This window comes from Neovison vison, chromosome 13 (assembly GCF_020171115.1).
Source record: "Neovison vison isolate M4711 chromosome 13, ASM_NN_V1, whole genome shotgun sequence".
In the NCBI taxonomy this organism is placed as follows: Eukaryota; Metazoa; Chordata; class Mammalia; order Carnivora; family Mustelidae; genus Neogale; species Neogale vison.
Window position 1 is genome coordinate 147567953 of NC_058103.1, and position 27009 is coordinate 147594961.

Here is a 27009-nt window from a genome sequence, read left to right on the forward strand (position 1 = left end):
CTGAAGGAACCCTGTGCCCCAGCACCTTTCTCTCTAGTTTCTTGGACGTGGGCGCGACAGCACTTATGTTAACAGCACTTGACAGGTGGGGCCCAGGACAGGACCCGCCAAAGCCAAGGACCAGGAGCCTGCCTGTGGGCCAAGTGGCACTAGGGGTGGGGGGCGTGGGGACAGCTTTCCACCAGTTCATCTCACGTGAGGCCGAAGAAAAACATCACGTGCAGATACAACCTTATTGTGCTGCTTTTAATTACGAAAGATGTAAAACGACGTATTATAAAACTTGGGAGCTACTTTATACAAATTCCAATCTTTAAATATTTTCTTTAACAGGGGACCTGGGAGTTAGGGCACTGGCGGGAAGTCTGATTAGTTGCTGTGATGGTCCCGCCGCGAAGCGAAGGAACCACCGTGCGTAACAGAGCCAACGAGCGAGTCCGAGTCAGAAGGGTCTTCGGATACGCAGGTGGGCTGGAACCCACGAGGCTTGAGCTCGGCTAATATACAGTAGACTCAGGAGAAATGAAACAGGACAGGGGAGAATTTATGGTCGTCGAGACGTGATCAAAAAAATTTTTCTCCTAACACCATGTGTTCTAAAAACCACAACTGTACGGAAAGAAAAAGTAGAACACAGGTAGGTTTTTAGTTCTATATGGTTTAACTGCTGGTAAACGAGAGTAGGACAGCCGTCGCTTTCTTGTAACAAGACTAAATATCGGAAGATCGTTTATTCTGATGCATGTAGCTGCTTCAGATGCCGAGGACCACGCCTGGTTTCTTGCAAAGGCAGAGCAGTGAGGGCGGAATTACCCGCTGAAGGTCAGAGTGACACCCGCCCATGGGTGTCCTTGACGCCGTGTGAGCAAAGTGGGTTGGTTAATGCCCAAAACCTTTTCACAGGAAAAGACTGGACCGGCGGACCTAAGGACAAATTTAATTCAGTGCTAACCTTACTGTCATCATTATATACCCCCTGGGACACTGCACCGTTCCTTGGGAGCCTCCATTTCCATGAGTCATTGGGAGAATGCCCCGGGGGCAGTGTTCTTCACTGTGTAGGTCCCGGGGCTCCTGCTGTGACAGAGCCGGGACCCCCCAGGCCACTGACCCCTCCTGGGTAAGGCACTGTGCAAAGAGTGGGTTATGCTGGGGCCTCTACTTAAAACAAAAAACAAAAAACAAAACCCAAACTTCTACCATCAGCATCATTCCCTGTCTGAAAGGCCAGGTCAGATTTGGGGGGGGGCCTCTGACCCAGGCAAGGCAGCGTGGAGCTAGCTAGCTTCATTCTCGGCACACCAGGGAGCTGTGTACCACGACAAGCAAAGGGCTTGTACTTGAACAGCGAGAGTCACTCCCTCCTGAGATCCTCAGGATAAAGGGATCTGAAAATTCCCCTGGGACTGGGGCTTGGAGCTCAGGTGAGGACCCTGGCTGGATTTCCCAATTCAACAGCAGAGATTTGGGGCAACTGTTGAGGCTCAGGACTTGGGCCCCACAGTGGAAGCAGCAGTGGCGGGCCATCGGGGTTCTTTGAGAGACCGGAGGTAAGGCGATCCTTCTGGAGACAGGAATGGGATGAGGTCTGGAGAGGTTAACAGCCCAGCATGCCGTTCCAGACTCTCCTTGCCATGTGGCACTGACCCATCCGATTCAGACCTGTAGTAGAGCCTTGCTTCTTTGGGTGGGGGTAGACTAGCGAGCTTCAGCCACACTCCTGGGGTCTCCTGGAAGGGCAGTGGCTATCCAGGCAAAAGTTCCAGCATCCTTTATCTCTCCTTCAGCACTCCTGTCCTCTCCGTCCCGTTTTCCCGAGCCCACACCCCTCCCCAGAGGTGCTCTTCGAAGCCAGCCATCAGGCGTCTGGTCGGGGCTAAGCAGAGGAGGCAAGCGGTGCTGGAAACCCAGTCATACTAGTTTACGGGAAGGTGGTACTGATGACTAATGACGGCTTCATGAATTAGGTCTTCATTTTGCTGTAGATTTTTTCTTCAACTTCAAAGAATAAATCTCCTTTAAAAGCAATTTAGAACAAAACATGGATCTGATAAGGGAAGATCTTTTCAGGTGGGGGCCTGGCTGGGATCCCCGAGGTCCCGGCACTGAGCCCCGAGGCCTCAGCGTGCCCAGCCGAAGACGGTCTCCACCCGCCTGCCCTGGAGAATCCCCTTGAGGAGAACGGGCCGGTATCACCGTGGAGCTGGTCTCCTAGCGACAGAAGCTTACTCAAGTGCAGGCCTCGCTTCACCACAGGCACAAGTGTTAGAAAGGCTGAAGCTCCGGGATTTGGCAAGGAAGGGGTCGAGCTGAAGACGGGACTGCCGGGGCGGCGGGGCACCTCCATGCACTTCTCCGTTCCTTGTTCACGCCTTCGGGGTGCAGCTCCACAGCATCTCCCGGGGCCCACACCTGCTTGCTGCTGGGGTTTGGAAAGAGTAAGGCACAGTCCCCACGCTCAAGGAGCTTACGGGCTAGTGGGGTTCCAGGAACACTCCTGCTCCACAGAGAAACAGCCTCCCCTGCTGCTGTCGGCGGCTGGACAGGCTTCCCCGCAGCCGGCGGGCGGAGAGGGTGGCCTGCACTGGTCGGGAGCTCGTCTGGAAGACATCCTGGGTCTGGAGATGCTGCCCCCGCCACCGAGAGGAAGCCCTTCTCTCTTCAGGCTCATTCATCACCGGGGGATTTTTTTTTTTTTTTTCAGTGACTGGATATAACAGTCCCCCTTTTCCCCCTGTCCGCAGGAAAAGGTGTCCTGAAGCAGCAGAGAGATTGCATACTTGGGAGAAAACAAATGAGCTTTCACTTTGCTTAACTCAAATCTGTTCTTGACATCGTGGTAAAAATTCTTCATGTTGGAAGTAAGGCATCGGGGTGATCGTGGCGCGTCCGGTCCATGGCGGGCGGCTGCCGGGCCGGGCCGGGCCGGCGAGAGGTGGGAAGGCGTCGTGGTGCTGCGGGGCCGCGGCTGGCAGCCGAGTCAACCCCCAAAGGCCCGCAGCCCCTCAGCGCCTCGCAGGCCGGGCCGGCTCTTCAGTGTGGACTAAGTCAGTGGTTCTGGTGCTGCACCCGCTACCGCGGCCCGTGGCACACTCTGTTCTGCTTCTATGCGCCGACAGACTAGATGGCCGGTAAGCAGATGTCCTGGTCCCGGTGTCACCCCGCCCGAGTCGTCAGAAGCCCCGAGGTGGCCCACCTGTGGCCGCATCATCGGGGCCGTGGGCCTGAGAGGCAGCGCGCAGCTCCGAGGTCTCGAGCGAGCCACGGGGTGTGACGGGGCCTCGTCGGAACGCTGGGACTCACGGAGCCGGCTGCTTCCATGCCAGAAGCCCAGGACCCCTCCGGCCCAGGGGGTGTAGCTGGCTCCATGCTGTGCCGCTCTAGTTCCGCTCCTTCAGCAACACATTCTGGCCCATTCTATCCTGTTCACAGTCGGTCAGCTCGAAACGTCTCTTCCACAGAGGGGTCAAGCAGGCCCATGCTGGAGTCACTTAGCATGTTGAGTCCGTCCAGGCTCAGGGGTTCAATCTGGAGCTCTTCTTCCAGTGGAAACGGAGTGTCTATGTTCAGGCTGACCTCGGGCATGCCCGCCAGTGCGCTGCTGAGGTCCTTGAATAGGCTGGTACTCGAGTCTTCTGGAAGGAGTGGTGAGTGGGTTAAAACAGTGCAGGTTAGAAGGCATGTACAACAGACGACAGCCCCACAAACACTGGCCCTTTACCTTCTAGCCAAGACAGCGATGGCCTACATTCCCCCCCACTCCCAGGGTCCAGGCAGGACAGCAATGGCCCAATGCCCCCAACAGCCAGCATCGAGGCAGGAGAGCGATGGCCTGTGTCCCCCCAACTCCCAGCGCCCAGGCAGCACAGCGATGGCCCACGTCCCCCCCACTCCCAGCGTCCCCTCTGCTCTGGACTCTACAGTCTTTTCCCTCAGTTCCATCACTCCCTTGTTTTTGCTGGTTTTCTCCCTTTGAGCAGTTGTCAATCACTAAAGCTAAATTCTTGAGAACAGGCTTGGATCACTGGGCCTTTCCCCACTGTTAATGGTCTCTGGAGCCAGACACGTGCCTTTCGAAAAGCTAAAGTTGAGCCGGGGGACTTTCATTTCTTTGCTTTATAGCATGTTGTTTAAACTCTCTTACAATGGTGATCGGTGAAAACACAGCAAAAGATGGACAGCAGAGCTGAGGGGTGGCCCGCACTCACCCGTCAGGATGGTGTTGGGGAAACTCCCGCAGTTAGAATACAGGTTTGGTCTCAAATGAAATGAGTCCTGTGGTTCTCGGGGACCTTGCTGCACCAGGGGCACCTGGAGGCATCAGAGGACACACGGTAAGGAATGACCTCTGCTTCCCGGGCGTGAAGGACACAACACACTCCCAGAGCAAAACCAGACATGGAAACGGTCTTGGGGGCCTTCTCTCAAGGGTTCCACACAGAATATTCCTCTCAGGCAGGCAGGTGCTGGGGGGAGGAGAGCTCCCTGAGGCGCAGTGTGGGTGACTCGTCTCTGCTCACACACAGCCCGGCCCCCTAAGCCATCCAAGGAGACACCAGCAGTCATGGTCTCTGTGGCCCTCTGGTCTCACACACCCCTCCCTCCCAGCCACACCGAGGCCTTTGGAAACACCATCTGTGGGAACCCCTCCAAGGCTCCATCTATAACCAAGGAAGTGTTATGACAAAGGGGCTCTTCTGCCTGTTGGTTTCTAGGAAAGTGAGGCAGGGAGACCCTTTCCCTCTGATGCTCAGAGGGAGGAACCTCAGGCCCCTGTCCACGAGAAAGCCTCTGGGAGGACTGGTAAGAACTGGGGCCTATCTTAGGTGCCTTTCCAGAAAGTAATATGCCAAACTATTGTTTTAAATCTTACAAAAATAGGCATTTCTATCATTTTTCAGGGAGATATTGACTCATCTAAACTCAACGGGCTTCTTCAGAAAACGAGGAGGCAGAGACTACTGGTTTATGCATGAGTCTTCACCGTGGCCCACTCAGGAAACATCTGTCTTTATTTTACTATTGTAATTATTATTAAGATCTGTAAAATGCTCAAAACCCTTCCTTCTCTCCTTAATCCATCCTAGAACCCAATCCGTACTTAATGGACACTACAAAATCTAGAGTTATTTTAAATGGTCCACATTAGGGAAACCTACAAAGCAAAAGTTAGGGGTCAAATGAAAGTATCTTAGGGAGGGATGTCTGAGCTCCCCTGGGAGGCCATACTGGGCTGGCTCCCGCGGCTAGGCCTGTGGGATGAGCCCCTCCTGTGTCTCTGTCTCCTCTGTGGGATAGACCCGTGGACTGCAGTGGTCCCTTCCTTCTGAGCCACTCGACAATTCTAGAACTGGAGTGTCACCAGAAATCTGCTAGCACTTGTTCAAACAATTCTTCTGCAGAGGCCTGACACCACATAAGGCAGCCAGCACCAGGACTCTAGAGCTAGGGGACACTGCAGGGTCCCTCAGCCACTGGGCACATCTGAAATCTGGGCCCTGGGATACCGGGTCTGTCTGGTGTGGGGGGTTCTAGGCCCTGAGCAGCCTGAGCAATGCGCGTGCTGCTCCGATGAAGAGGCCTGACTGGACACTCACTCACCTGTTGAGGGAAGGCCGGGCCTGGCCTCATGGACTGCTGGTCAAAGCTCCCATCTGGGAAGAAGTTGGTCAAAGATGAACCCTTCAGGGAATAAGGAAGGGAACGTTTAGCTTGGAATTTGGGGCAAGGTAAGTGTTCCCTTCTGACCGGTGTCCCTGCTAGGACCCACCTGGGCTGTGAGGAGCGGGAAGCCAGATGGAGGCAGGGATGAGGCGGCCTGGGGCTCCTGGGCAGGCGGCTGCTGTAGGAGGGGCTGGGAGAGGTCCTGGGGGGCGGGGTAAGGGGGTGGCGGGGACACTTGAGCTTCTGTGGGCAGGAAGGAAAGCGGGCTTCGATCTGAGGACACCATCTGTAAAACAAAGCCTCTAGTTAGCTTCGATTAGAGTTTCTTTCTTTTTTTTTTTTTTAAGATTTTATTTATTTATTTGACAGAGAGAAATCATAAGTAGGCAGAGAGGCAGGCAGTTCCAGAAAGAGCGCACAGAGAAATCAAAGGGAAGAATCCATCCAGGAAATTTCCAGAAATGAAGGATGATAGGAGTTTCCAGATTGAGGAAACCCACCAAATATCCAGACTCATGTGACCCTGAAGCTTCAGAACTCTGGGAAATAAAAAGAAGACCTTATAGGCCTCTGGAGGGGAAAAAAGGACATTTTGTTCAAAGTATTAAGAATTGGAGGGGCGCCTGGGTGGTTCAGTGGGTTAAGCCCCTGCCTTCGGCTCAGGTCATGATCCCGGGGTCCTGGGATCGAGCCCCGCATCGGAGCCTGCTTCCCTTCCTCTCTCTCTGCCTGCCTCTCTGCCTACTTGTGATCTCTCTGTCAAATAAATAAATAAAATCTTAAAAAATACATATATTTAAAAAAAAAAAGAATTAGAATGGCACTGGATTTCTCATTAGCAACTCTAGAAACTAAAAGGCAAAGAATTAATACCTTCAAAATTTTAAGAGAAAATTATTTCAGATTTGAATTCTGTATCTGGCCAATTATGAGCTAAATGATGGGTAGAAGGAGGACATAGTTGAATCATGCCAGGCTCACATAGCCTTCCTTGGAAATCTACTGGAAGGCTTGTTTTTTTCCCCTGTTGTTTTGTTTTGAAGATTTTATTTATTTATTTGAGAGACTGAGCAAGCGCACAGGCAGACGGAGAGGGAGAAGCAGATTCCCCGCTGAGCAGGGAGCCCTATGCCACATGGGGCTCAATCTTATGACCCTGAGATGAACTTGAGCTGAAGTCAGACGCCTAACCGACTGAGCCACCCAGGCGCCCCCGGAGGGCTTGTTTTTAAATCGACTGAGAGCAGACCTACCTGACTCCAAGAGGTGGGATTGGGGTAAGAAATACATACGTAGAAAACCAGACTAACAAAAACGTAAGACATTTATTAACTCCCAGGAGAAAAATAATTTCCATTTTGTTATTTCATGGCATATTAAGTGGTTTAACTCTGCACTATTATAACTGGGAAAACACTAAACACCGAGTATTGCTCTTATCAAAAAACAAAGCACAGTGCGAATGAGGAAGAAACGTGTGGGGTGGGTGGGTGGAGAGAGGCGAAAGAGAACCATATCCTAATGGTAGGATATCATCAGAAAATACCCAACACTAAAAACAAAACAAGCATGAAATAATACAGTTATACCAAAGAGATTAGCTAAAGTGTTGAAGGCGCCATCTCTAGGGAGTGAGAAGTACAGGGAGTCGGGGAGGGGAAGACAATGTTATTCCATAACAAGCCCTTTCTTATGAAACTATGTGCAGGGATAACACTGATTTTTTAAAAAATTTTAATATTAGGCAAACAAAAATAAATGGAAACATCTGGTAAAGGATGCTCTCTATACCTACAGCTCTCCTTAAAATGTAGCTAGAAAGCAAGAGTAACATTTTTTACATCCTATAAAATAATCTTGCAAAAGAAAATTAAAGGCAATCCAATAACATAAAAAGAACCATTAAAAAAAACAATTATGAAATACCCTCTCACCCTCTCCCGAAAGGGATTACTCATGTTAAGAGTGAGTAATGACTAGATCGGCTAAGTCCTTCCGTTGTGTTCTGTCAACTCTTGCTAAATCATGACTCATTTATGGCGAGGTGGGGAGTAAATGATGTCACAGTGTATCTAGGGAGGGACCAATAGGTTGAAAATATATTCATTGATGATTATAGTAAGAACCACCCTAAGTGCTCAGAATAAAAACAAAGTCAACAAGACAAAAATATGATGTTTTGACATCTGAATTTCTGTAACAGGCTTGTGATTTCAAAATGTGCCTTTCTCCTTTTATTTTCTCCTTCCTTCTTAATTTTTACTTTACTTTTTAATCTCTGCACTCAACATGGGGCTTGAACTCACGACCCCAAGATCAAGAGTCACATGCTCTACCCACTGAGCCAGCCAGGGGCCCCCAAATGTGCCTCCTTCTGAACAGACTTCTTTGGGTCCTTCTGTGGAGGATCTTTATTAAATCCCGCTCATACCATGAGCAGTAAAAGCACTGCTTCTCACATCTGTAGGCGTGATTAGGGAAGAGGTCTTACCCAATACCAAAGCTTCAGGGAGGTATTAAAGGTCTTTGGCTTTCCCCTGTGGCTTAAAATACTCACAGACTCAGTTACTGATCATTTTCCACACCAATGTTAAAGCCCCGGCCTGGTCTCCCCGAGCCACACAAGACACGCCTGGAGTGTTCTCCACGCCCTCCCAGGCCCCAAGCCCAAGGTGGTTGCTTGCCCCCCGGTGATCATCCCAGCAGACGCCAGAAGGACACGGGCAGGGCTCCCCGAGGTATTCACACCTGCTCCCCGCAATCTCAGGGGAGACCTCGCGGCCTCACCTGCTGAGGGGACCCCATCAGGCCCCGCCTGCCTGCCCGTCGGACCGCGGCTTGGCTCTCACCTGCGCCGCAGGATACGGGGTCAGGGGGCTGGTGGCCGAGAGCTGCCTGCTGAAGGCCGGCTGCGCCTCGGGGCCCGGAGAGAGCGTGAGCGGGCTGACGGGGGGCTGCCTCCGCCGGGCCGGGCCGCTCAGGGCCGTGGTGGACAGGGACGGGTTGCTGAGGGAAAAGAGCCGGAGGGAAGGGTGAAGGGCGGAGGCGCTGGGGGCGGACGTCTGCGGGTGGCTGTTCAGGGAGGAGGACAGGGCCGTCTTATTGAGCGTGGCCTGGATGGAGGGGTTGCTCCGAGAGCTCTGCAGACCTAGGGACAGCAAAGGCACAGGTCACTTGCGGTAACTGCAGGACAAAGCTTTCATTTTCCAAAGACTCAAGAGCACTTAACTTGCACCTATCGGCATCTGACACTGATTCTGTGCGTGGGGCGGCGCTGGGGTGGCTGTCCTCCCGTGCACACAGCAGAGAACAGCTGCGCCCACACTGAGGGCTGGTGGCAGCGGGGTGACACGGAGTCTGACTCACGAGGACAGGTGTACACAGCCACCTGGGCAAGAGACCCCAGGGCTGTGCACACATTCTGTTCAGAGCTCCCCAGTGCCTCTGTCCCGGCACCCTGCCCGGACCCTCTGCTGCCTTCCTCGGAGAGTCATGGCTCTGAGGCGCCGCCTCGGGGACCCTGAAAATACTGTGAACGCCCCAACAGTCACAGGAAGGGACCCCCCTCTCATGTCTCCTGTTTTCTCTGTTTCTTCTGGCTCCCGAAAAATTGTTCGTCACAGTCTATTCCAATTCATGGAAAATGAAGTTTTTGCTGGTGCTCTGCTTTATTTGGGGGGAGGGGCTGCAATTTTTAACTCGAGTTGGAGAGTTTGGGAAAGGCATCTCCATGACACAGGCTGCCAGGGCACAAGCCCCGTGAGGCCGGGGACCATGTCCTGTGTCCTGCCAGAGCCTTGGCACCGGGCCAGGCACGGAGTGGCTTTGCTCTGTGACTTAATGATGCTTCTGTGTATCTCAGAAGGCAGGGCCTGTGTTTCAAGTTCAGCCTATTACTTTGGGACCAGCAGCCCGGGTGCGTACAAATGTGTGCTCTTTTACGTTCATAAAAAACTAAGTGTTCGATAAGAGCTACTGCAATGGAACAAGGACAAAATAAAGCTTCTTTTTTTTTTTTCTGGAAAATGATTTTTCTAAACACAGGAAAGAGGTCTCTGGTAAAACCCTACGTAGCTCCACGGAAAGCCCAGTGATCCGCTGGCTCGAGTCCCAATCAGAGCCGAAGACGTGAGCTTTGGTTAAGAAACAAAGTCACTCATTCAGAAGGAAAGCTCAGACATGTTTGTATGACTTTGTTCACCATGCATTTTAAGGAATGCCTAGAAACTATAAAATCTTGAATCCAGTTCTGGACAAAATGATGTTTAGAGGAAAATAACACACAGTGATAAACACAGGATTTTCAGTTGAAGCAATGCATCAGAGGCTTCCCTGGAGAATGCCAGCTTCCCCAAGACCCCAGGGAGCTAACTGCCGATGTTGCATTATTTGTGTGACCTTGGATGTCCTTGTTCACGCAGAATTCACCAGGACACTTGGAAGAGCAGCAGATTAATAAAATGACCTATGTGAGTAAATAGAGGTTATCTCTAAAATCAATTCTTCAAACCTAAAATTATGGGGGACAATGGCAGCACCTTCTGCAAGCTTTAGAGAACCTTCCAGATGACTGCTGTAAAGGGGACCTCCGTCAGGTGAGTGATGGATTCTGATTTGCACAGACAAGTCCTGTTGAACCCAGAGTGGAAACCAGCAGCCATGTCCCCCACTGGCGGACCACCACTGGGGACCCCCTCCTAAGGAATGGTCCACACCACAGCTCTTCAGACCCAGACAGCTAGGGGCTGGATCGCAGCCCTTACTCCCAGGGGTTGGTCTGCCTCAGACATCGACAAGGGCGTCTGTCGAGGTTCAGGTAAACATGGACGGGTTTCAGCATGGGCTCTGGGCTGCAGGCGCTCACACGTGGTGCAGGAAAACCCAGGTCACACTGCGGGCAGCATTCGTACAGCCTCATGCGGACCTTTAAGCGCTTCTGAAGATCTGAACCAATAAACTGGCAGATTCCTATTTACTATGCGTATCTCTGGAGTATAAAACAGTTTCATCATAGCCAGTATAAATGTTCTAAAATTCAAAATATTCTCTTCTGAAATCCGGTGGGAAATGAGAGGGTTCTAGAAAGACAGCTGTAATGATAAACCATCGTGGCATGTTCATAAGCGCCACTAATGTTGTTCAGTGAACAGGGCATGGAACGGACACTTTTTTCTTGGCTTTTGCATCTTACTCTCCAAGTCCCAGGACACCTGGGCTGCTGAAGACAATGAAGGAGGAGGTCTAGCAAAGCGTTCCAGAGCTCATGGAATCCAGCAGAAACAGACCAAAGGGAAAAGTCGGCAGGGTCAAGAGCTCCAGGAACAGGTATGTCGCTTTCTCTAACTCAGATGACTCCTTCTCACTCACCGGGACCACCTGTGATCAAGCCACCGGTGCACATCCGTGAGCACGTCCTCACTGAGTGGGGGACACTTACCAGAAGAGCTCCGTAGGCCCAGGTGAGTCATGGCAGCTGGCAGGTTGCCCACGCTATTCCCCACACTCATACTACCGAAGACGTGGTCGCCGGTGTCCAGTGCGGCTGGCGCGGGCGCGGAGTAGTGGAGGTTGGTTAGATCTGGCAATGACCCCCCAGTGTTCAGGGTCCCCAGAAAGGGTGAGAGGCCTATGTTTTGACCGTTGTGTGGAAAAGCACTGAAAAAAAGAGAGAGAAGTGTTACTTTCTCAAGTGCATTTGGTGGCTAGGGAATAGGAGAGACCTGTCAGGGAAAAGCTGTGGCATCGGAAACCCAAGTCCTTCCAGAAGCGGAGACTCTGCCGCGTTCTGAGGACCTGCCTCCTCGGCTTAACTCTCTGAAGGGCAATGGCCTTACCGGTTCAGTCAGACTAAGGACGTCATCTATGCCTACTCTGCAGGAATATTTTTCTAAGACCAGATCAGACGATGGGTGTAAAAGTTCTCTGAAAACCATAAGGCCCTATATAAAACGGGAGGCACTACTTTGTATTTGCATGCTTCTTTTTCTAGATTTTAAAAGTATCTTTCCTGCACACACACACACATACACAAGTCTTTCTGCATTGAGCAGATACCCTCCAAGATATATTTAGTTACAGTTTTCATCAGTGTTAAAGTGAGGAAGGGATGTTAGCATTCGCCTATCTGCTGGGCCAGGCGCCGGGCTGAGCCGGGGCTACAAAGACCGAGGGGCCGAGCGCGCGGGTTCGCCGCCAGGCCCGCCCCGACACCGGCCGGTCTGCAGCGAGGGTGCGCGTGGAGGCCCACGTACCATCTGTTTACACGTCTAAAAGTTATGAATCAAATTAACACACCCTTAACTGAACTATGTTCTATGTTTCTGTCCTGACAAATGACACCTCCATAAGAGCCTGAAGGCCAGATTCAAATTCAGAATCCTCCGGCTCCTGGAAGCTCTGCCCTGGGACATACGGGAGGTGGCCGTGGTCCTCAGTGCGCCCCAGCCTGCTCCGCAACCACAGGGCCCCCACGCAGCTCTCCCAGCCTACAGGCCAAGCCCTGGCCATACTCTACGCCCCTTCGACTGCATCCATCAGGCAGGTGGTGCGGTTCCCCAGCGGCCCCTTGGACTCCAGACCCCATGGGAACGGGGTCTCTAAAGTGTGGGGCTCTGGGAGAGGCCGCCTAGCCCCGGTCTGAGGGGCACTGCTCTTGGGGTTCATGGGCAGACAGGAGAGACAGAAGAGTGGTAAAGCAAGCATTTGCAATGTAGAAGGAAGCCTGGGGCCAGGGCTGGAGGGGGTGGGATGATCACTAGGGACCAGAATTGCAGGAGCTGCCGGGCTGGGAAGGGAACGCTTTACCAAGCACGTGACAGGGTGCTCAGGCGTCAGGGAAGCCTGGCGTAGCCAGGGTGTCAGGGCCGAGCGAGGAAGGGGTGGCGAGCAGGAGATGAGGCAGGAGGGGCGAGAAGTGAGCGAGGGTAAGGCGACAGGCTGTTCTCAAGAGTCTGACCAGAGGCTGTGGGAGGTAGCGAGCCCAGTGTAAGCTGGAGAAGGACACTTCAGAAATGCCACTGCGGTCACAGCTTGGAGGACGGTGTAAGGGAGCAGAGAGTGAGGCAGCGACGGCCCAGGTCTGACCCATGAGGCTGAAGAAGGCAGGAGCTGGAGGAAGGAGACGCTAGCGGGGAGCGGGGGAGGGTGATGGATTCTGCCGAGGGCGCTGCTGTCCAACAGCACCTCCCAGGGACCAGCCACGGGCATCGGGGCCACAGGAGACTCAGACAAGGCAGGGAGACAGCCACACGATACAAGTCTGGAGTGGCGTGAGGTGTGGAGGGACTAACCAGCGGGCCGGGGGGCTTCCTGGAGGGCTCCTGGGCTGAGTTCCAAGCCCCAAAGGGTCTTGGCAGGAAAACCAGCTCAGGCAGAGTTCACGGCATGGGCAAAGCAGGGAAGCGTGAAACCACACAGCGTGCCCGAGGAATTTAGACACAGCAGGAACTACGCCAGGAAGGTCAGGTTCAGGAGAGGTGGAAGCCGGTGGAAGGTGGGAAGCAGGAAAAGACATAATCCCGCGGAGGACAATGTGGCTAACAGAAGGGGGAGGAGGACTGGCATACGGAGCGGAGCCTGGTGGCAGGGAGGGGAGTGGTGGCTGGTGCGGCTTGGTCGTCAAGGGAGACAGAGCGAAGACGGAGCGTGGGGACTGAGTGGAAGAGACAGAAGGCACTACTGGAGAAGAACTCCCGACTTTCCGGCATGGGGACACTGAGGCGTATGAGCAGACTGGGGTGGTGGGCGTGTGCTGTGGGGATGACAAGGAATTCTGTCTTAGACACCGGGTTTCCACAGGACAAGAGGACGCGTACTAGGGATGTCTCCTGAGGACAGCTCCCTTGGAACAGTGCGGCTGGAGGCCAGGCCACCGTGGGCTGCAGAGTGGACAAGCAGTCAGGGGAGAAGCCTCAGGAGTAAATACTCTTTCCAAAGTGTGGCTAAGAATTCTGGAAACGAGCAGGAAGGAAGTAACTGTAAGTAACTACAAGGGAATGCGGGGGTAAGGAAGGATTTTTTCTGTGCAGGCTCCTTAGTGAGTACATTTAAACACAGAGAGAAAACCTACTAGGGCAGACAAGGCTGAACACCCAGGGGAGGGCAGGACAGGGAGGAGGGAGAGGCCTCAGAAAGGCCAGGGCGGGCAAGGGCCAGGGAGTGGGTAAAGGCGTCAGCCTTGGCCAGGAGGACACCTGTGTCTCTGAGACCAGGAGGAGAGAATGGCCAGGGGAATCCGGGCCAGGAGGGAAGCTGAGCCTGCCTCCCTGAGGGCCTCCCTCTTCCCGGTACAGGTAGGGGGATGGACGGAACTGGCAGGTTTGGGAGGACGTGGGGAAGAAGGAAAGGTGTCCAATTTGGCGGATGAGGAAGAAAGATTTTGGTTGTAGAAAACTGAAGGTAGTACCTTGTCTTTGATTGGCTGGATGTAGGGGAAAGGTGATAGGGTCAAAGGTCAAGGACTAGGAACATGAACTTGAGAACCAGGGTGGCTCACCCTGACAGTGGACAGGCTCTCCGACTGATGGGCGGCAGGCACTGATTTTTAAAAACTGGTAAAATCTACCTGCCGGGAGGTTTGAAACATCTAAGTGTGAGGCTTGGCGGCCGGAAGTGCGCACAGACACGCTGTCCGTCTGCGTTGGCGTGTGTGTTCACCGACACTCAGCTGTGCTCTTCTCAAGTGTATTTATGGCACCGTTGCTTGCTAGGGCCGTTCGGCCACTGAATTATTTGAAACAAATGAAATGTGACTACCGCGGGAGCTGGCTGTTTTTGTGAATGTTCAGCTGACTTCCAAGTTACACCTAACAAGGGAAGTTGCTCAGAGTTTTGGGACAAAGTCCCAAGACTTTCCTTAGGGAAAAACCTTGGGGACAGTTGGTCTCTGAGCCTTGAACAGGAAGAACATGACTTACTTGCCGCCTCCAACATCACAGGATCGAGGGCGCCCTGACAGGGACTGAATCTGGGGAGAGACACAAAAAGCCTGGGATTACTCACTGTAAAGTCAAATTCAAGTTTTTTGAAAGTGTCTTTGTAAGTGTCTTGGGCTCCCAGCACGGTAAGGAGCACCTGCACGGGGGCAGCCATTTCAGTTCGGACTGGACTTTTCCTGGCACGAGGGGGGCATGACATTAGTGAGTTTTCTTAATTTTTGCCTTGTTAATTTATCTCTTAGGTGAATACTATTTCCTTCAAAATGGCCAACGTTTTGAGGCTCCTGGGTGGCTCAGTGGGTTAAAGCTTCTGCCTTCGGCTCGGGTCACGATCTCAGGGTCCTGGGGTTGAGCCCCGCATCGGGCTCTCTGCTCAGCGGGGAGACTGCTTCCTTTCCTCTCTCTGTCTGCCTCTCTGCCTACTTGTGATCTCTGTCTGTCAAATAAATAAAGAGAATCTTAAAAAAAAAAATCCAAAAAGGCCAATGTTTTATAGAGAGAGTTTTAAAATCAACATTATTTTTCCAACTGGCCTCAGAGGAAAGGAAGAAAACAGAAAAACAAATCAGGGTGAAGAACGAGGAAATTACCGTCAGAAGGAAACATGTATTTCCGCTAGAACATAAGCTTCAGGAGGGCAGGGTTTTTAACTCTGTTCATTCATAAATATTCAGCTAGAGGGCCTGGTGATAGGGGCTCAATAAAAAGACCGTGGGGAAAAATGAATGTACCACTGAGTCAACTCTTCTACCAGAAATGGCTTATGGAGTGCTGCAAATCCCGAAGAAGTAGCGTGAGCTCCTCCTTCCAGAGACAGCAATCCCTGGCACCTGGGGACAAGTGGGTGCTACCACCCTTCCCGCTGGAGAAGGTGGTGCTGTCCTCCAAAACCACCCGTGCCTCCCACGGTCACAAGGACAGTATGGCCCCTCCTCGTGTTTAGTATGTTCGTTTTTGATTTAAGTCCCCTGTACACCCAACGTGGGGCTCAAGCTCCTGACCCTGAGATCAGAAATCTCGAGAGCTCTTCTGACTGAGCCAGCCAGGTGCCCCGAAGTACATGCATTTAAAATGGTATCTCCCCCTCTCGTCCCCAAAAGATGAAACATCATGTATATCTTGCTTTTATTAAAAATGCCCTTTCAAGGCCACCCTTAATGCTAACGGTGACTCTGGCAGATCTGGCAGAAGAAACTGGGATCTGACCATAAGGCAGTACAAGCATCACTAATGCCCTTTCTTTCAAAGGAAACACAGCTTCCCTACGGGAAGAGAGGCCACGTCAAGTTCCATGGGGCCTCGCTCCTTCCACAGCCGGCAAGGTTCACAAGAGCCGTGGTGGCGGGCAGCTGGCAAAGCTGTACACGCGAATACTCAGAGGCTCCCAGAAGTCACAAAAACAGACGACCAACTTACTGACTCCGAGGACTCAGGTCAAACACCCTTCATTAAAGAGATGGGTATCTGGTGAACCAGCCACGCACAGAAGCTGGTGATGGGGAGGAGGTTTGGCTCTAAAACAGAAAAATCTGCTTATGACTAGTCACCGGGCTTCAGAGCTTCTAGAAACACAAATGAGGAGTGAAAGATGGATAGGACTTTCTGAATGAGTAAATTCGCGTGAAAACTGTGTGAGTTGCGTGAACAGCGTCAAGAGATCCCTGTCCTAATTCATCGACACAGTTGTGGTCAGTTTCATTTAAACTGTCATTCCCTAATGCACTCTTCCATCTCTGTCCCCTGACATCTTTGCTTCCTTTTTTCTCAGTTCTTATCTCCCCCACCACAGGATTTTAGTGACCTCGTAAGTGTAAATATTCAGTGATAACAAACACAGACGACTCCCCTACCTCCTTGGCCTCCCACAGTTGTTTCGGCAGTGGCTTGGGAACATTTAACAGATTCTCTTCTTTCAGTGGGCCCGGGAAAGACAGCACTGAAGGGGGAAAAAGACATATTCACCACGTTTAGAAGGCAGCCATCCTACCCTCAGCCAAATCATCCTTGCAAAAAATGACTGATATGGCACTGTGTACTGACTGGGGAAGAGCTGGTGTGGGCCTCTGCAGCCGGGCACCGAGCAAAGGCATTGGAGACACAGGAAAAGGGCATTACGGAGATGGAGAGAGAAGAAAAAGAAAGCCTAGGGTGTCTGGGTGGCTCAGTGGGTTAAGCAACTGTCTTCGGCTCAGGTCATGATCCCGGAGTCCTGGGATCGAGTCCCGTGTCGGGCTCCCAGCTCCACAGAGAGTCTGCTTCTCCCTCTGAACTTCTCCCCTCTCATGTTCTCTCTCATAAATAAATATATAAATAAATAAAAAAAATCCTTTTAGAAAAAAAGAAAAAGGAAAAGAAAAAAAGGCCTAGAAATGAGGACGGACTAGAGGGTGAATGACTATGGAGTCGAGCTGCTCTTCTCAGTGGAGCGTGGCCTGAGTAAAGGAGTGGCAGGAGATCCAGTTTAGAAGGTCTAGGCCAGGGTGCCTGGGTGGCTCAGTGGGTTAAGCCACTGCCTTCGGCTCAGGTCATGAACTCAGGGTCCTGGGATCAAGTCCTGCATCGGGCTCTCTGCTCAGCAGGGAGCCTGCTTCCATCCTCTCTCTCTGCCTGCCTCTCTGTCTACTTGTGATCTCTGTCTGTCAAATAAATAAATAAAATCTTAAAAAAAAAAAAAAGAAGAAGGTCAAGGCCAGATCGACGGGCCCCCCAAGCTTGGCAAGGAGATGGATGGTGGAAGCCGATGCAATGGGGATCACACAGCAGCCCAGGAGGGATGAAATGAGGATAACCAGGACAAGAGAAACACCATAGGGAAGACAAGGCGGCCATGGGGCTGCCTGGTGACAGGCTGGGAGAGGGGAAGGGAACTGAAAACCCAGAGGTCTTGAGGCAGAGCTGTGGGATGGCCAGCTCTGTGCTGAGGGACCATGCCACGGTTTTCTGCGTTATCGCTCTCAGTCTGGCCAGGTGAAACGCGGATCATGTCATCTGATGTCAGGAAGGGGATACATCACGAGAGACCCTGGTGACTGTTCGAAACTAGGGATGCTGTTAGGTCTCAGTGATGGTCATGGCCATCTCAGCCCCACACAGGACAGTCTCCGAACCCAAGAATAACAGAACCCGGAAAGAAGTCACTTGAAACAGAGACCGAAGTTGCAGAGCAGAGTCTGAGATGCCGTGCTGTTTACTCGGCGCCAGGAAGACGGCGGTCAGGTCTGCTCGGCTCCTCGGGCCTGCCCCAGCGCTCCCGGGGTCTCTCGTAATTCTGGTACTCCAGCCACTCTCTTCTGAAGAGCTCATTTGGCCAAGTTAAAGCTCAGGTTATAGAGATTCAGAGAAAGAAAACAGTGCCTGGTTCCGAATGACTAGGAGAACCGTGTCACTCTTTCCTTTGTTAGTGGCTTCAGGGGTCATCTCGGTACATCTCCGACAACAGCTGGCTTCACGAAGCTCAGTATCTCCTGCCAGATCTGCAATTTCGTTTTGCAACCAATTTGCCTTTTTCTGGCATTGTTTACTTACGTGTGTCAATTACCGACTAGCAAAACTTTCTAAGTAGAAACAGACAGCTGAGAAGGAAGGGGTCTTGGGATAATTAATGGTCCGAGTGACCGACTCATTCCTACTTTCATGTGGATACGGATGCAATTTTGCTTCCCTACACAACCTTGTGACCATGGCACTGTGAGGACTCAGATGACAGGGAGCCTTTGTGATCTAAGTACATGGTTCCTCCCCGTGCCCTTGATCGTGGCTAGCCTGGATTTTATACAGCCTCTCAGAGAAGTGAACCGAGCAGCTGCCATGGGCACTTGGGAAAGTCCTGAGAGCAGGAGTCTTGGGAGCGTGAAGGGAGCCTAGAGATGCTGTGCTCAGCACCGGCAGGTGAAAGCAGGTCATACCTTCCCCGTGTACGTCGTTCTCACCATCACAGAAACCTGGTGGGAAAGGGAAAAAAACACACTTTTATGTGGTGCTTTCAATTTTATTTATCTAAGAATTAGTGACTCTTTCTGATTTGAAATAGAATCGTGAACATTCCAGCGTGATTTTGGTACGCTGATGTTCATCCAAGGTGCACTAGCGTTTCTACTAAAATTAGAATAGGTATGGCCCATCTGAGTCGAGAATTGGCTCCTTTCTACTCTTCCTTTAAAATGATCTCAGTCTTAATTTTTTTTAAAAAACAGCCTCTGTCTTGAAAGAACAACGTACAAAGTCTGAGAACCTCTATTCAAATCACAAAATAAAGAAGTTCAGATCAAAACTCTTGCAAGTTGCGGGGGTGGGGGAAGGGCTGGTAACTCCAAAAGTCTACGTGACTGGTTCACACGAACCATGCGTGTCTAGAGGGACAGACTGCAAGTCCCATGTCGAATGTTGTTATATATATTGCTTGAAAAGAGTCAAGTTATTTTTAAAAAAATTATCTGTGGTCTCTGTCAGTTTAAATAGAATATATGATAGCTATTCACAAAGTTTTAAACATTTGACTTGGAATAAATTCTGGCTGAATCAAATATTTTTAATCCATAAAATATACTGCAGATGACCAACCATAGTATTTTCCAATGTTCTAAGCTAAAACCCATGAATTAGGTGACCATCCTCCTTGGAGCAAATACACTAAAAGAGTTTTCTTTCTTTCTTTTTTTTAAGATTTTATTTATTTACTTGAGAGAGAGAATGACAGAGAGCATGAGAGGGGGAAGGTCAGAGGGAGAAGCAGACTCCCTGCTGAGCAGGGAGTCCCAATGCGGGACTTGATCCTGGGACTCTAGGATCATGACCTGAGCAGAAGGCAGTCGCCCAACCAACTGAGCCACCAGGCACCCCTAAATGAGTTTTCAATATAAAATCAGGACAAAGTTTTAAGTTCTGAGCCGCCTTTAAATATACTTAAATGCTTGCTTAAAGTTTAGATACGTTTCTGGAGAACCTGATAAACCTCTACAGCTTCAACACCAGCTGTAATGATCATTCTTTCCACATGGATTCGTCAAGTTCCTGCAAGGAGGGAGTGCTAGGCCAGGTGGGAGAGGACCAGTGAGAAGCTGGAACGCTGAAGCAAGTTCTCGAAAACAGGCAGAAGACCGACCATTTCGGTAGAGCCCGGGGTGGGGGCAACACTGAGAATCCCCAGGAGCACTAACAGGCTGATAAACCCGCACGCTCATCAAGACAGAACTTCTCTCAGCCCACGGAAGCAGAATCCAACTTAGTAATTAAAGACTTTATTTTAGTGCACAGAAAGACTTGGGTAAAAGCCTGTTAAGATGCAGCTTTGTGGGCCCAAGCCTCAAAGACGGATTCGGAGGAAGTGAGAATGGGTCCAGGAATCTGTTTTTAACTATCACCTCTGAGGACTGTCCGCAGACCATCCTTGGCCCACTTTCTGAGGGACCTGGATGAGGCTAGACCTGAATTCTGATGTGACGTCTCCGAAGAAGGCAAGGTGAGGGCTGCCCGGCTGGCTGGAAGACCAGGCAACTTCTGATCTTGGGGTTGTGAGTTCGAGCGCCACAGTGGATGTAGAGATTACTTTAAAATCTTAAGGGCGGGGGGGGGGCGCCTGGGTGGCTCAGTGGGTTAAGCCTCTGCCTTCCGCTCAGGTCATGGTCTCAGGGTCCTGGGATCAAGCCCCGAGTCGGGCTCTCTGCTCAGCAGGGAGCCTGCTTCCTCCTCTCTCTCTGCCTGCCTCTCTGCCTACTTGTGATTTCTGTTTGTCAAATAAATAAACAAAATCTTTAAAAAATAATAATAATAAAATAAAATAAAATCTTAAGGGCGGGGTGCCTGGGTGGCTCAGTAGGTTAAGCATTCCACTCTTGATCTCAGGGTCATGAGTTCAAGCCCCATGTTGGGCTCCAGACCCAGCGTGGAGCCCACTTAATAAAAATAAATAAAATAAAACCTTAAAACAGACAAAAAACAAAGCAAGGTGAGCAGAGCATCAGAAAATGAGGTGCAGAGAGAGGGAAGGTGAAGCTCTACAACGGCAACTGTCAGCAGGATGGAAAAGAAACTTCTCATGCATCTTTTGGCTTCCTTGGGGCCCTCATCTTGGGAAGGAGCTGGGAACGTGACCATTCTGACCACGATACCAGGATTATCCCATTGCAAACAACAGATTGGTTTCACTCAGCAACCTGGCGTGGTATGAGCCTACATTGCTTCATCAAGACCCCAAGCCCCCCGTGCTCCCTTAGTATAGCTGCCCTGGCCCTGGAACACGAGGACCCGGCGGAGGGCTACCTGAGGAAACTGGGTGGCAAGCAGATACCCCACCTGCTCTCCTGTTCGTGCCACCCCTCTCCCTCAGATGGGCGCAGAAGGAGGGCTTCATGGAGGAGGTGGCACTGCAGTTAGGCCCTGAAGGATAATGACGAGGATGACCATAATGAGAGCCAGCATTACGGCTCGCATACCACGGCCCAGGCTTCACAGCACTGCAAGGCAGTCCGTATTGTCCTCACGGCAGCCCGGAGGCAGGCACCGTGAGCTGCGACGCTAAGTTCTAGGACTAGAACTCTGGCCTGTGTGCCTCCGGGAAGTTCAGCTGCTGTAGTGGGGGGGATGTGGACACTGGGGAGTGAGGTTGAAGGGGACACCCCAGTGCAGAGATGGGAGGAGGAGGACAGGGAAGGGGACGTGAGGCCGAATGTGTCTGGCAGGGGCAAGAACGGTGTTGGGCTGGAGCAGGAGACGGGGGTGGGGGGGGACACGGCAGACGGGGCTGGACTGGAGCAGTCCGCCGGTGGCTCAGCGGGAGACACGGAAGGGGTGTGACAGGATGACAGCAGAGCTCCGGAGAGAGTGTTCCAGCAGCGCGTGTGAGATGGACGGAGAGGAGAAGGCCCAAAGGCAAGAGACTGTGTGGGAAACTGGGAGGCCAGTCCGGGCAAGAAGGAAGGGGGGGCCAGGCACTGGGGACAGGAGAGAGGCTGCTCTGAGGCTCGCTGCGGGCAGGAGGCTGGGACTTGGCTGCTGACTGCTGTGAGGGCTGTGGGAGGGAAGGTGAGGCTCCCAGGTTCAGCGTCCAGGTAAGCGGAACAATGGTGACGGTCAGGACTGGTCCGTCAGAGCCAACATATCCACACCCGGATCTGTATTACTGGATGACAAAACACCGTAGGACAAAATACCGTAGGACACAACTAGAAATAAAGCACTGAGCCTAAAAAGGGAGCGCTTTGTGACTGCACATCTGGAAACAGAGGAAACTCACTCACATCCGTCCCACAGGGCTAAGGGACGGCCGCGGCCAAGGCTGCATCTGTGTTCGGGCACCCAGGAGGCCTCAGAGCCGCTGGGCGCTGACCTCCTGAGCGCAACACAGACCACGTGCCCTCTGCCTGCTCCATGCCGGACGGATCGAAAGTCCTCCAGCGGCTGGATTTGCAGAGCTGGGTCCCTTTGCAACAAGCCTCTGGGGCTCCAGCCTCCCCATTCGGGCACTCCTGCCATCTGGGTGATGCTTTTGCCCCTCTTTAGATCTGAGATGTTTGTGCCCTCCCCCTCCCCGCCCGCTCCTCCGTGCAATCAGGGGTCATTAACAGGCTCACTTCCTTATGGGTTGTTTGCATTTTAGACCTTCTTCTTAACTGTGCAGGTCACAGTGTTTGCCTGAGGACAGAGGATCGTTAAAACACAGAGGTCCAAGACACGCCTTCTTCCCGGAGGAGGAGGTGGGGGCTACGGTTCCCAACCAGTACAGCTCAGCATCTATCTACAAGCTGTGGGTGCAGAAAAGATCATTCTCCCACACTCTTTGGTCCTGAGCTCTAGAGTGCTCCTGGGAAGGACAGGGACCACTCCAGCCCCCATGTCCATGACCACGTGGGAGTGGGGGGCAGTCAGGGGACAGGCCTGGGCTACAGGACAGAGCCAGGGTCCTAGCGAGCCCTTACGCTTGCCCGGCAGTGTGCATGTGAAATGGCAAAGCACCCCGGCCGCCAGGGAAATCTGGTCATGGCTTCTCTTCATAGATTCTGAATAATGAAAAGAGAAGAAACTAAAAATCTTGTCTGGTGTAGAAGCTTATTCCTGTCATTTACATCACCCACTTACCACTGACGCCTAATTGTCACGCAACTCAATAGCCACTGTGAAAATTACTAAGCACGAACAGACCAATGGCTTCAGTCTCTGGGGATACACAGTCCTGCTCACAGATGTACCAGTTTATTGCTCATGTGGCTAAGTTAGGAGCAGGCAATCCCTCATCACCGGCTTGCAGACAGACAGACAGACAGACAGTGGGGACATGATGGCTGCATCACTGAGCTCAGGAAGGATTCCCAGGGAAAGAGCGGTTACGGCTACTTCTGCTACGGAGCCTGAATCCTGGGCTTCAACTGCATTTTCCCATCACTTTTTAAATCCTTACTTTATTTGGTTGGTTCTATAATAAATACCTTTTTGCCAAGCTAGCTGGTATTTTTAAAATCCAAAGGGAAAGAAAATGAAAACCTTTTAATGAATTACAGGGGGAAAATACACAGAACTCTTTAAAATAGCTCCCACCGACAAATATAATTCTCCAGAAATAATCCCCACCCTTGGAGACTTGAATAATATTTTAAACACACTGGCTTTCCCATGTAAACACGTCCATATTTGGCCGCGTTTCTGAGTTGTGCTGTCCTCGCACGGCGAGTGTGCAGAAGCAGGCCCACAGCTCGGTCGCTGGGGCTGGAGGCTCCCCCCGAGACCCCCCCACGCCCGACAAACGCTGCGGCCCCACAATCTCGAGTCGCTGACTTGACAAGGAGTGACCAGCTCGATTCTCAAGTCGGCCCAGGAATTCTGCTCCCGATTTCTTTCTCGCTCCGTCTGCCGAGAGCAGCCCTGACACAGCTCTGCCTGATTCCTTCTCGCTCACCCCTTCCGCCATCTCTCATCTCTCCCCTCACAGGCCCGACGGCTCCCGGTATGACTACTTCACCTAGTCAGTCCCTTTCTGTGCTTTCTCTCTCTGCGTGCAGGCCTCAAAGGCTCTTCATTTAAATTATCTACAGTTGCCTTCTGGTCTCTAGGTCTCTGGCCCTTTGTGCAGAAGCATAAACTTTGCAGAGAGGACAGGAGACGTGAAGGAACGGCAGAGGCCGAAAGGCGGCTCTTTATCAGGGGCTCCGGGGTCAAAACCCATCCGTCTGGTTCCCTCCCAGTCCGGGGAGACCAGGATGTCGCTGTACTTCCTGGCACCTCCACTGATCACAGCTGCTGCCTTTCTGGCCTTTGTGTATATGGTCCCATCTCTGCCTCTCCTGGAGCTAAGCTCACGCGTCTCCCCATAGACCCTGCTCCTCCGAGCAGTGAGCGGCGGGCTCCTGTCCAGTTCCCACATTCCTGCCAGCCTGACGCTCCCATTCCCATGGATGGAAACACGGCCAGATGGCCCAGATCGACTCTCAAAGATCTCGTGCTTGAAGCGTAAGGGAATGTTTAGGCCAAGACAGTCATCTACGAGTGAGACCAACGGAACAAACACAGCAAAGTCATTACTAATCCCACCTCTACTATGTGCAAGGAAGACCTTGAACAGTCTCCAAACAGAGGCTATTTGGGGTTCAAATGGTCTGAAAAATAAAGAAAACCAGAAAGGCTGAATTATCTTGACCAAGATTTATTTTCTCCCCTGTTTTAAGACCGACCACCTAGCCCTAAGTGTTGTGGACAAGAGTCAACCTGCATAGGAAGGAGGTAATGCGAGACCATTGTTCCTATTAGATTATCATCCCCGGAAGGAAAGGCAGGCTTGCACTGTGTCTTAGTGAAGCAGGTTGGGTTCCTGGCAGATGAGATGTCAGCCCCTAGAGTGTTCTAGCAAGGGCTCTGTGCCTGCGAGCCACTACGTAATTTCTCCATCACTGAGGGTCACTCCTCTGTGCCGTGCACCGTGCTGGAGATAAGACCATCAGGATGCTGACTTTTCAAGAGATCTACACCAAGCAGAGGGAGAGAAGGCAGAAGGCAGCCAAGTGGCACAGCTGCCAAGATAGGCCTGAGCCTAGAGGAACTCCAGGCTGTGACAAGGACACGGGTAGTTCTGGGCTGGTAAAGGGAGGAAGGTCAAGGATGGCCCCAAGGAAATGACAACAAAGCCAAGGGTGTTGGTCAGGTAGGCTAAGGTAGATCAGAGAGGAAAAGACAGAGGCAGGAAGACACATCAAGAGTGGCTGTTGTGGCTGACAGAGGTGACTGAGGGCAAATCCCGGAGCTGGAGTCACTTCAAACAGAATGAGAAAGCAGACGCTGTGAGCAGTGGGCCTGTGTGTCTTACCCATGTATGGGGCAGGCCAGGTGGACTGGCCCCCTCCTCCGTAGGGGTCCTGGGGCTTGGCGCTCAGAGCACTCGTGTGAAGCGCGGAATCAGAATTGGTCCTAAGGGGAGGAAGAGAGAGTCTGACTGAAAATCCATTCTTCCTTAGTAAGAATGCAACATTCTGAAAATATTAGTAAGGAAAATCCATTAGTAAGATCCATTAGTAAGAAAATCCATTTTTCCTTAGTAAGAATGCAATATTCTGAAAATTACCAAGAGGAGAGAACTCAAGCACCCATAAGATGTGAAGTCCCTCACCTCAGGAACAGCCTCTGAGGGTGGCCCACACCCAACAAGACCTTAATCTGTACGTGTATAGTCTCACGCTTCGAAGCTAATGGCATAATGCTCTATTTCAACAACGTAGAGCTTGGACTCCTGGCCTCCCCCAAGGGGCTCCCCGTTCTCGCTGTGACACAGAAGACAGGTGGGACCAGTGCATTCTTTGCTCCAGATTCTCTCCATGTGAGAGTAAGTCCTCCTGTGTGAAAGGTTCCCTACAGCCGTGATTCAGGGGGCATGCAAGGTCGAGACGACTCTTCAAATAATACTAACAGTTCTTTGCCTTCCGCTCTCATTCTCTCATGAGCACAGCAGTTTCTAGCCGTGACCTGTGAGGTCACTACGGACGGAATGCATAAACCGAGAACCTAGCTACCTTCAAGAGGGTCGTGAAACGTAAAACAGCGCCCCCTTTTTGGTAAATTCTTCGTTTTAGAAAATATAACGCGCTTCCTAAAAGAAGGCAGCTTTTATGTTGACGTGTAATGAATCTATTATTGTTATTCTTTAATTTTTAAATTAATAAGTATCTTTTATAAACAGATAAATATCAACAGACACAGCCACATATGCAAACACTCTTTGAGGGCCTCAGTGGTTTTTAAGACTGTAAAGGGGTCCTAAGACAAAAAGGTCGGAAACCCCGATCTACAGCAAATTTTGGAAATTGCCCCGAACGGCTCCAATTTCTACTCTTAACTCTTAGCTCTAAGGGATGATTATTTACTTTTTCTCATCCATGGGTCAAACTATCTGCCATGAAAAGAACTTGTGAGAGATGTCAGATTAGCAGAAAATGCTTCCTGTGGTCTCTTCTAGGTGACAGCCTCAGGTGGCCATTAAGCCGTGTGGCCTGACTGTGCACCGTGGCGGTGCCGTGTTCAGACAAGGGTATGGGGTGGGAGTGGGGGCGGGGAGGGCAGGTCGGAAGCTGCATGAGGCAGAAAGAGCATGGACCCTGGGATCTGAGACCCCTGGGTATGGATTCCAGCTCCTTCACAGATACAAAGGGGCACAAGAGAATATCACTCAAATGCAGAGAGACAACTGGGAAAATCCGTATATAGCCTGGGTTTGGCTAACATGAAGGAATCGCTACTAATTTTGTTATGTGTAATAATGGCATCGTGGTTGTGTTTTCTTTAAAAGAAGTTCTTATCAACCTTGCCTGTTAGAGACATTTGCAGGGGCAGTAGTCTATCTGGTGGGGGTGGGACAGAAATGGGACGGGGATGGGGTATACAGCAGGACACGGATGAGGACGAAAGCTGAAGGGTGGCATGGGGACTTCTGGTCATGCTTTTCTCTTCTGGGTATGTTTTATACTTTACACTATAAATGGTTTAAAAAAAAAGTCTCAGTTCCATCACATGCTAGCTACATTGCCTTGGACAAGTCCTCTAGTCTCTTAAAACAGAACATAATATTCGTTCTTGGGGGCAGCTGTCAGGATCGAAAACACCGACCTCCAAAGAACACTCAACCCTGGCATTGGGCCGAGCGTGATCATGACAGGAGGGAACGCTGGCTGGATGCTAATGCTACCCCTGTTTCTCACAGATCTTATTTGATTCTCACACCACCGCCTTGAGAGAGGTATGATTATCTGCCTTTTCCAGATGGGTAAACTGGGGCGCAGAGGTTATACAACTTACTCAAAGTCACATAGTAAGACCCAACCCCGTAGTCCCCCCAGGACCCCATCGATGAATTGGTACTGTTTGTGCAGACACCTAATAAATGGTAGGAGATTTAGGCTTTTTAAAAATACTTCCTACAAACACATGTGACAGGCAT

The 27009-nt window shown here is 51.4% G+C and overlaps 1 protein-coding gene across 2 annotated transcripts in view; it reads right to left on the bottom strand.

Moving 5' to 3' along the window:
• Window positions 1-225: 225 nt before the first annotated feature.
• The window catches only part of CRTC3 (CREB regulated transcription coactivator 3), a 94559-nt gene continuing 67775 nt past the window's right edge, over window positions 226-27009 (bottom strand). Inside the window, exons 6-15 of one of the 2 annotated variants that reach the window (XM_044231748.1) lie at window positions 24889-24989; window positions 18506-18541; window positions 16451-16536; window positions 14580-14629; window positions 11102-11319; window positions 8514-8812; window positions 5771-5950; window positions 5602-5682; window positions 4209-4311; window positions 226-3632 (exon numbers count right to left, since the gene is read on the bottom strand). In XM_044231748.1, the coding sequence (XP_044087683.1) occupies window positions 3427-3632; window positions 4209-4311; window positions 5602-5682; window positions 5771-5950; window positions 8514-8812; window positions 11102-11319; window positions 14580-14629; window positions 16451-16536; window positions 18506-18541; window positions 24889-24989 (1360 nt within the window). In that variant the 3' untranslated portion in view covers window positions 226-3426. Of the gene's footprint in view, window positions 3636-4208; window positions 4312-5601; window positions 5683-5770; window positions 5951-8513; window positions 8813-11101; window positions 11320-14579; window positions 14630-16450; window positions 16537-18505; window positions 18542-24888; window positions 24990-27009 lie in introns of both variants that reach the window. The other variant, XM_044231747.1, reaches the window with a different exon arrangement.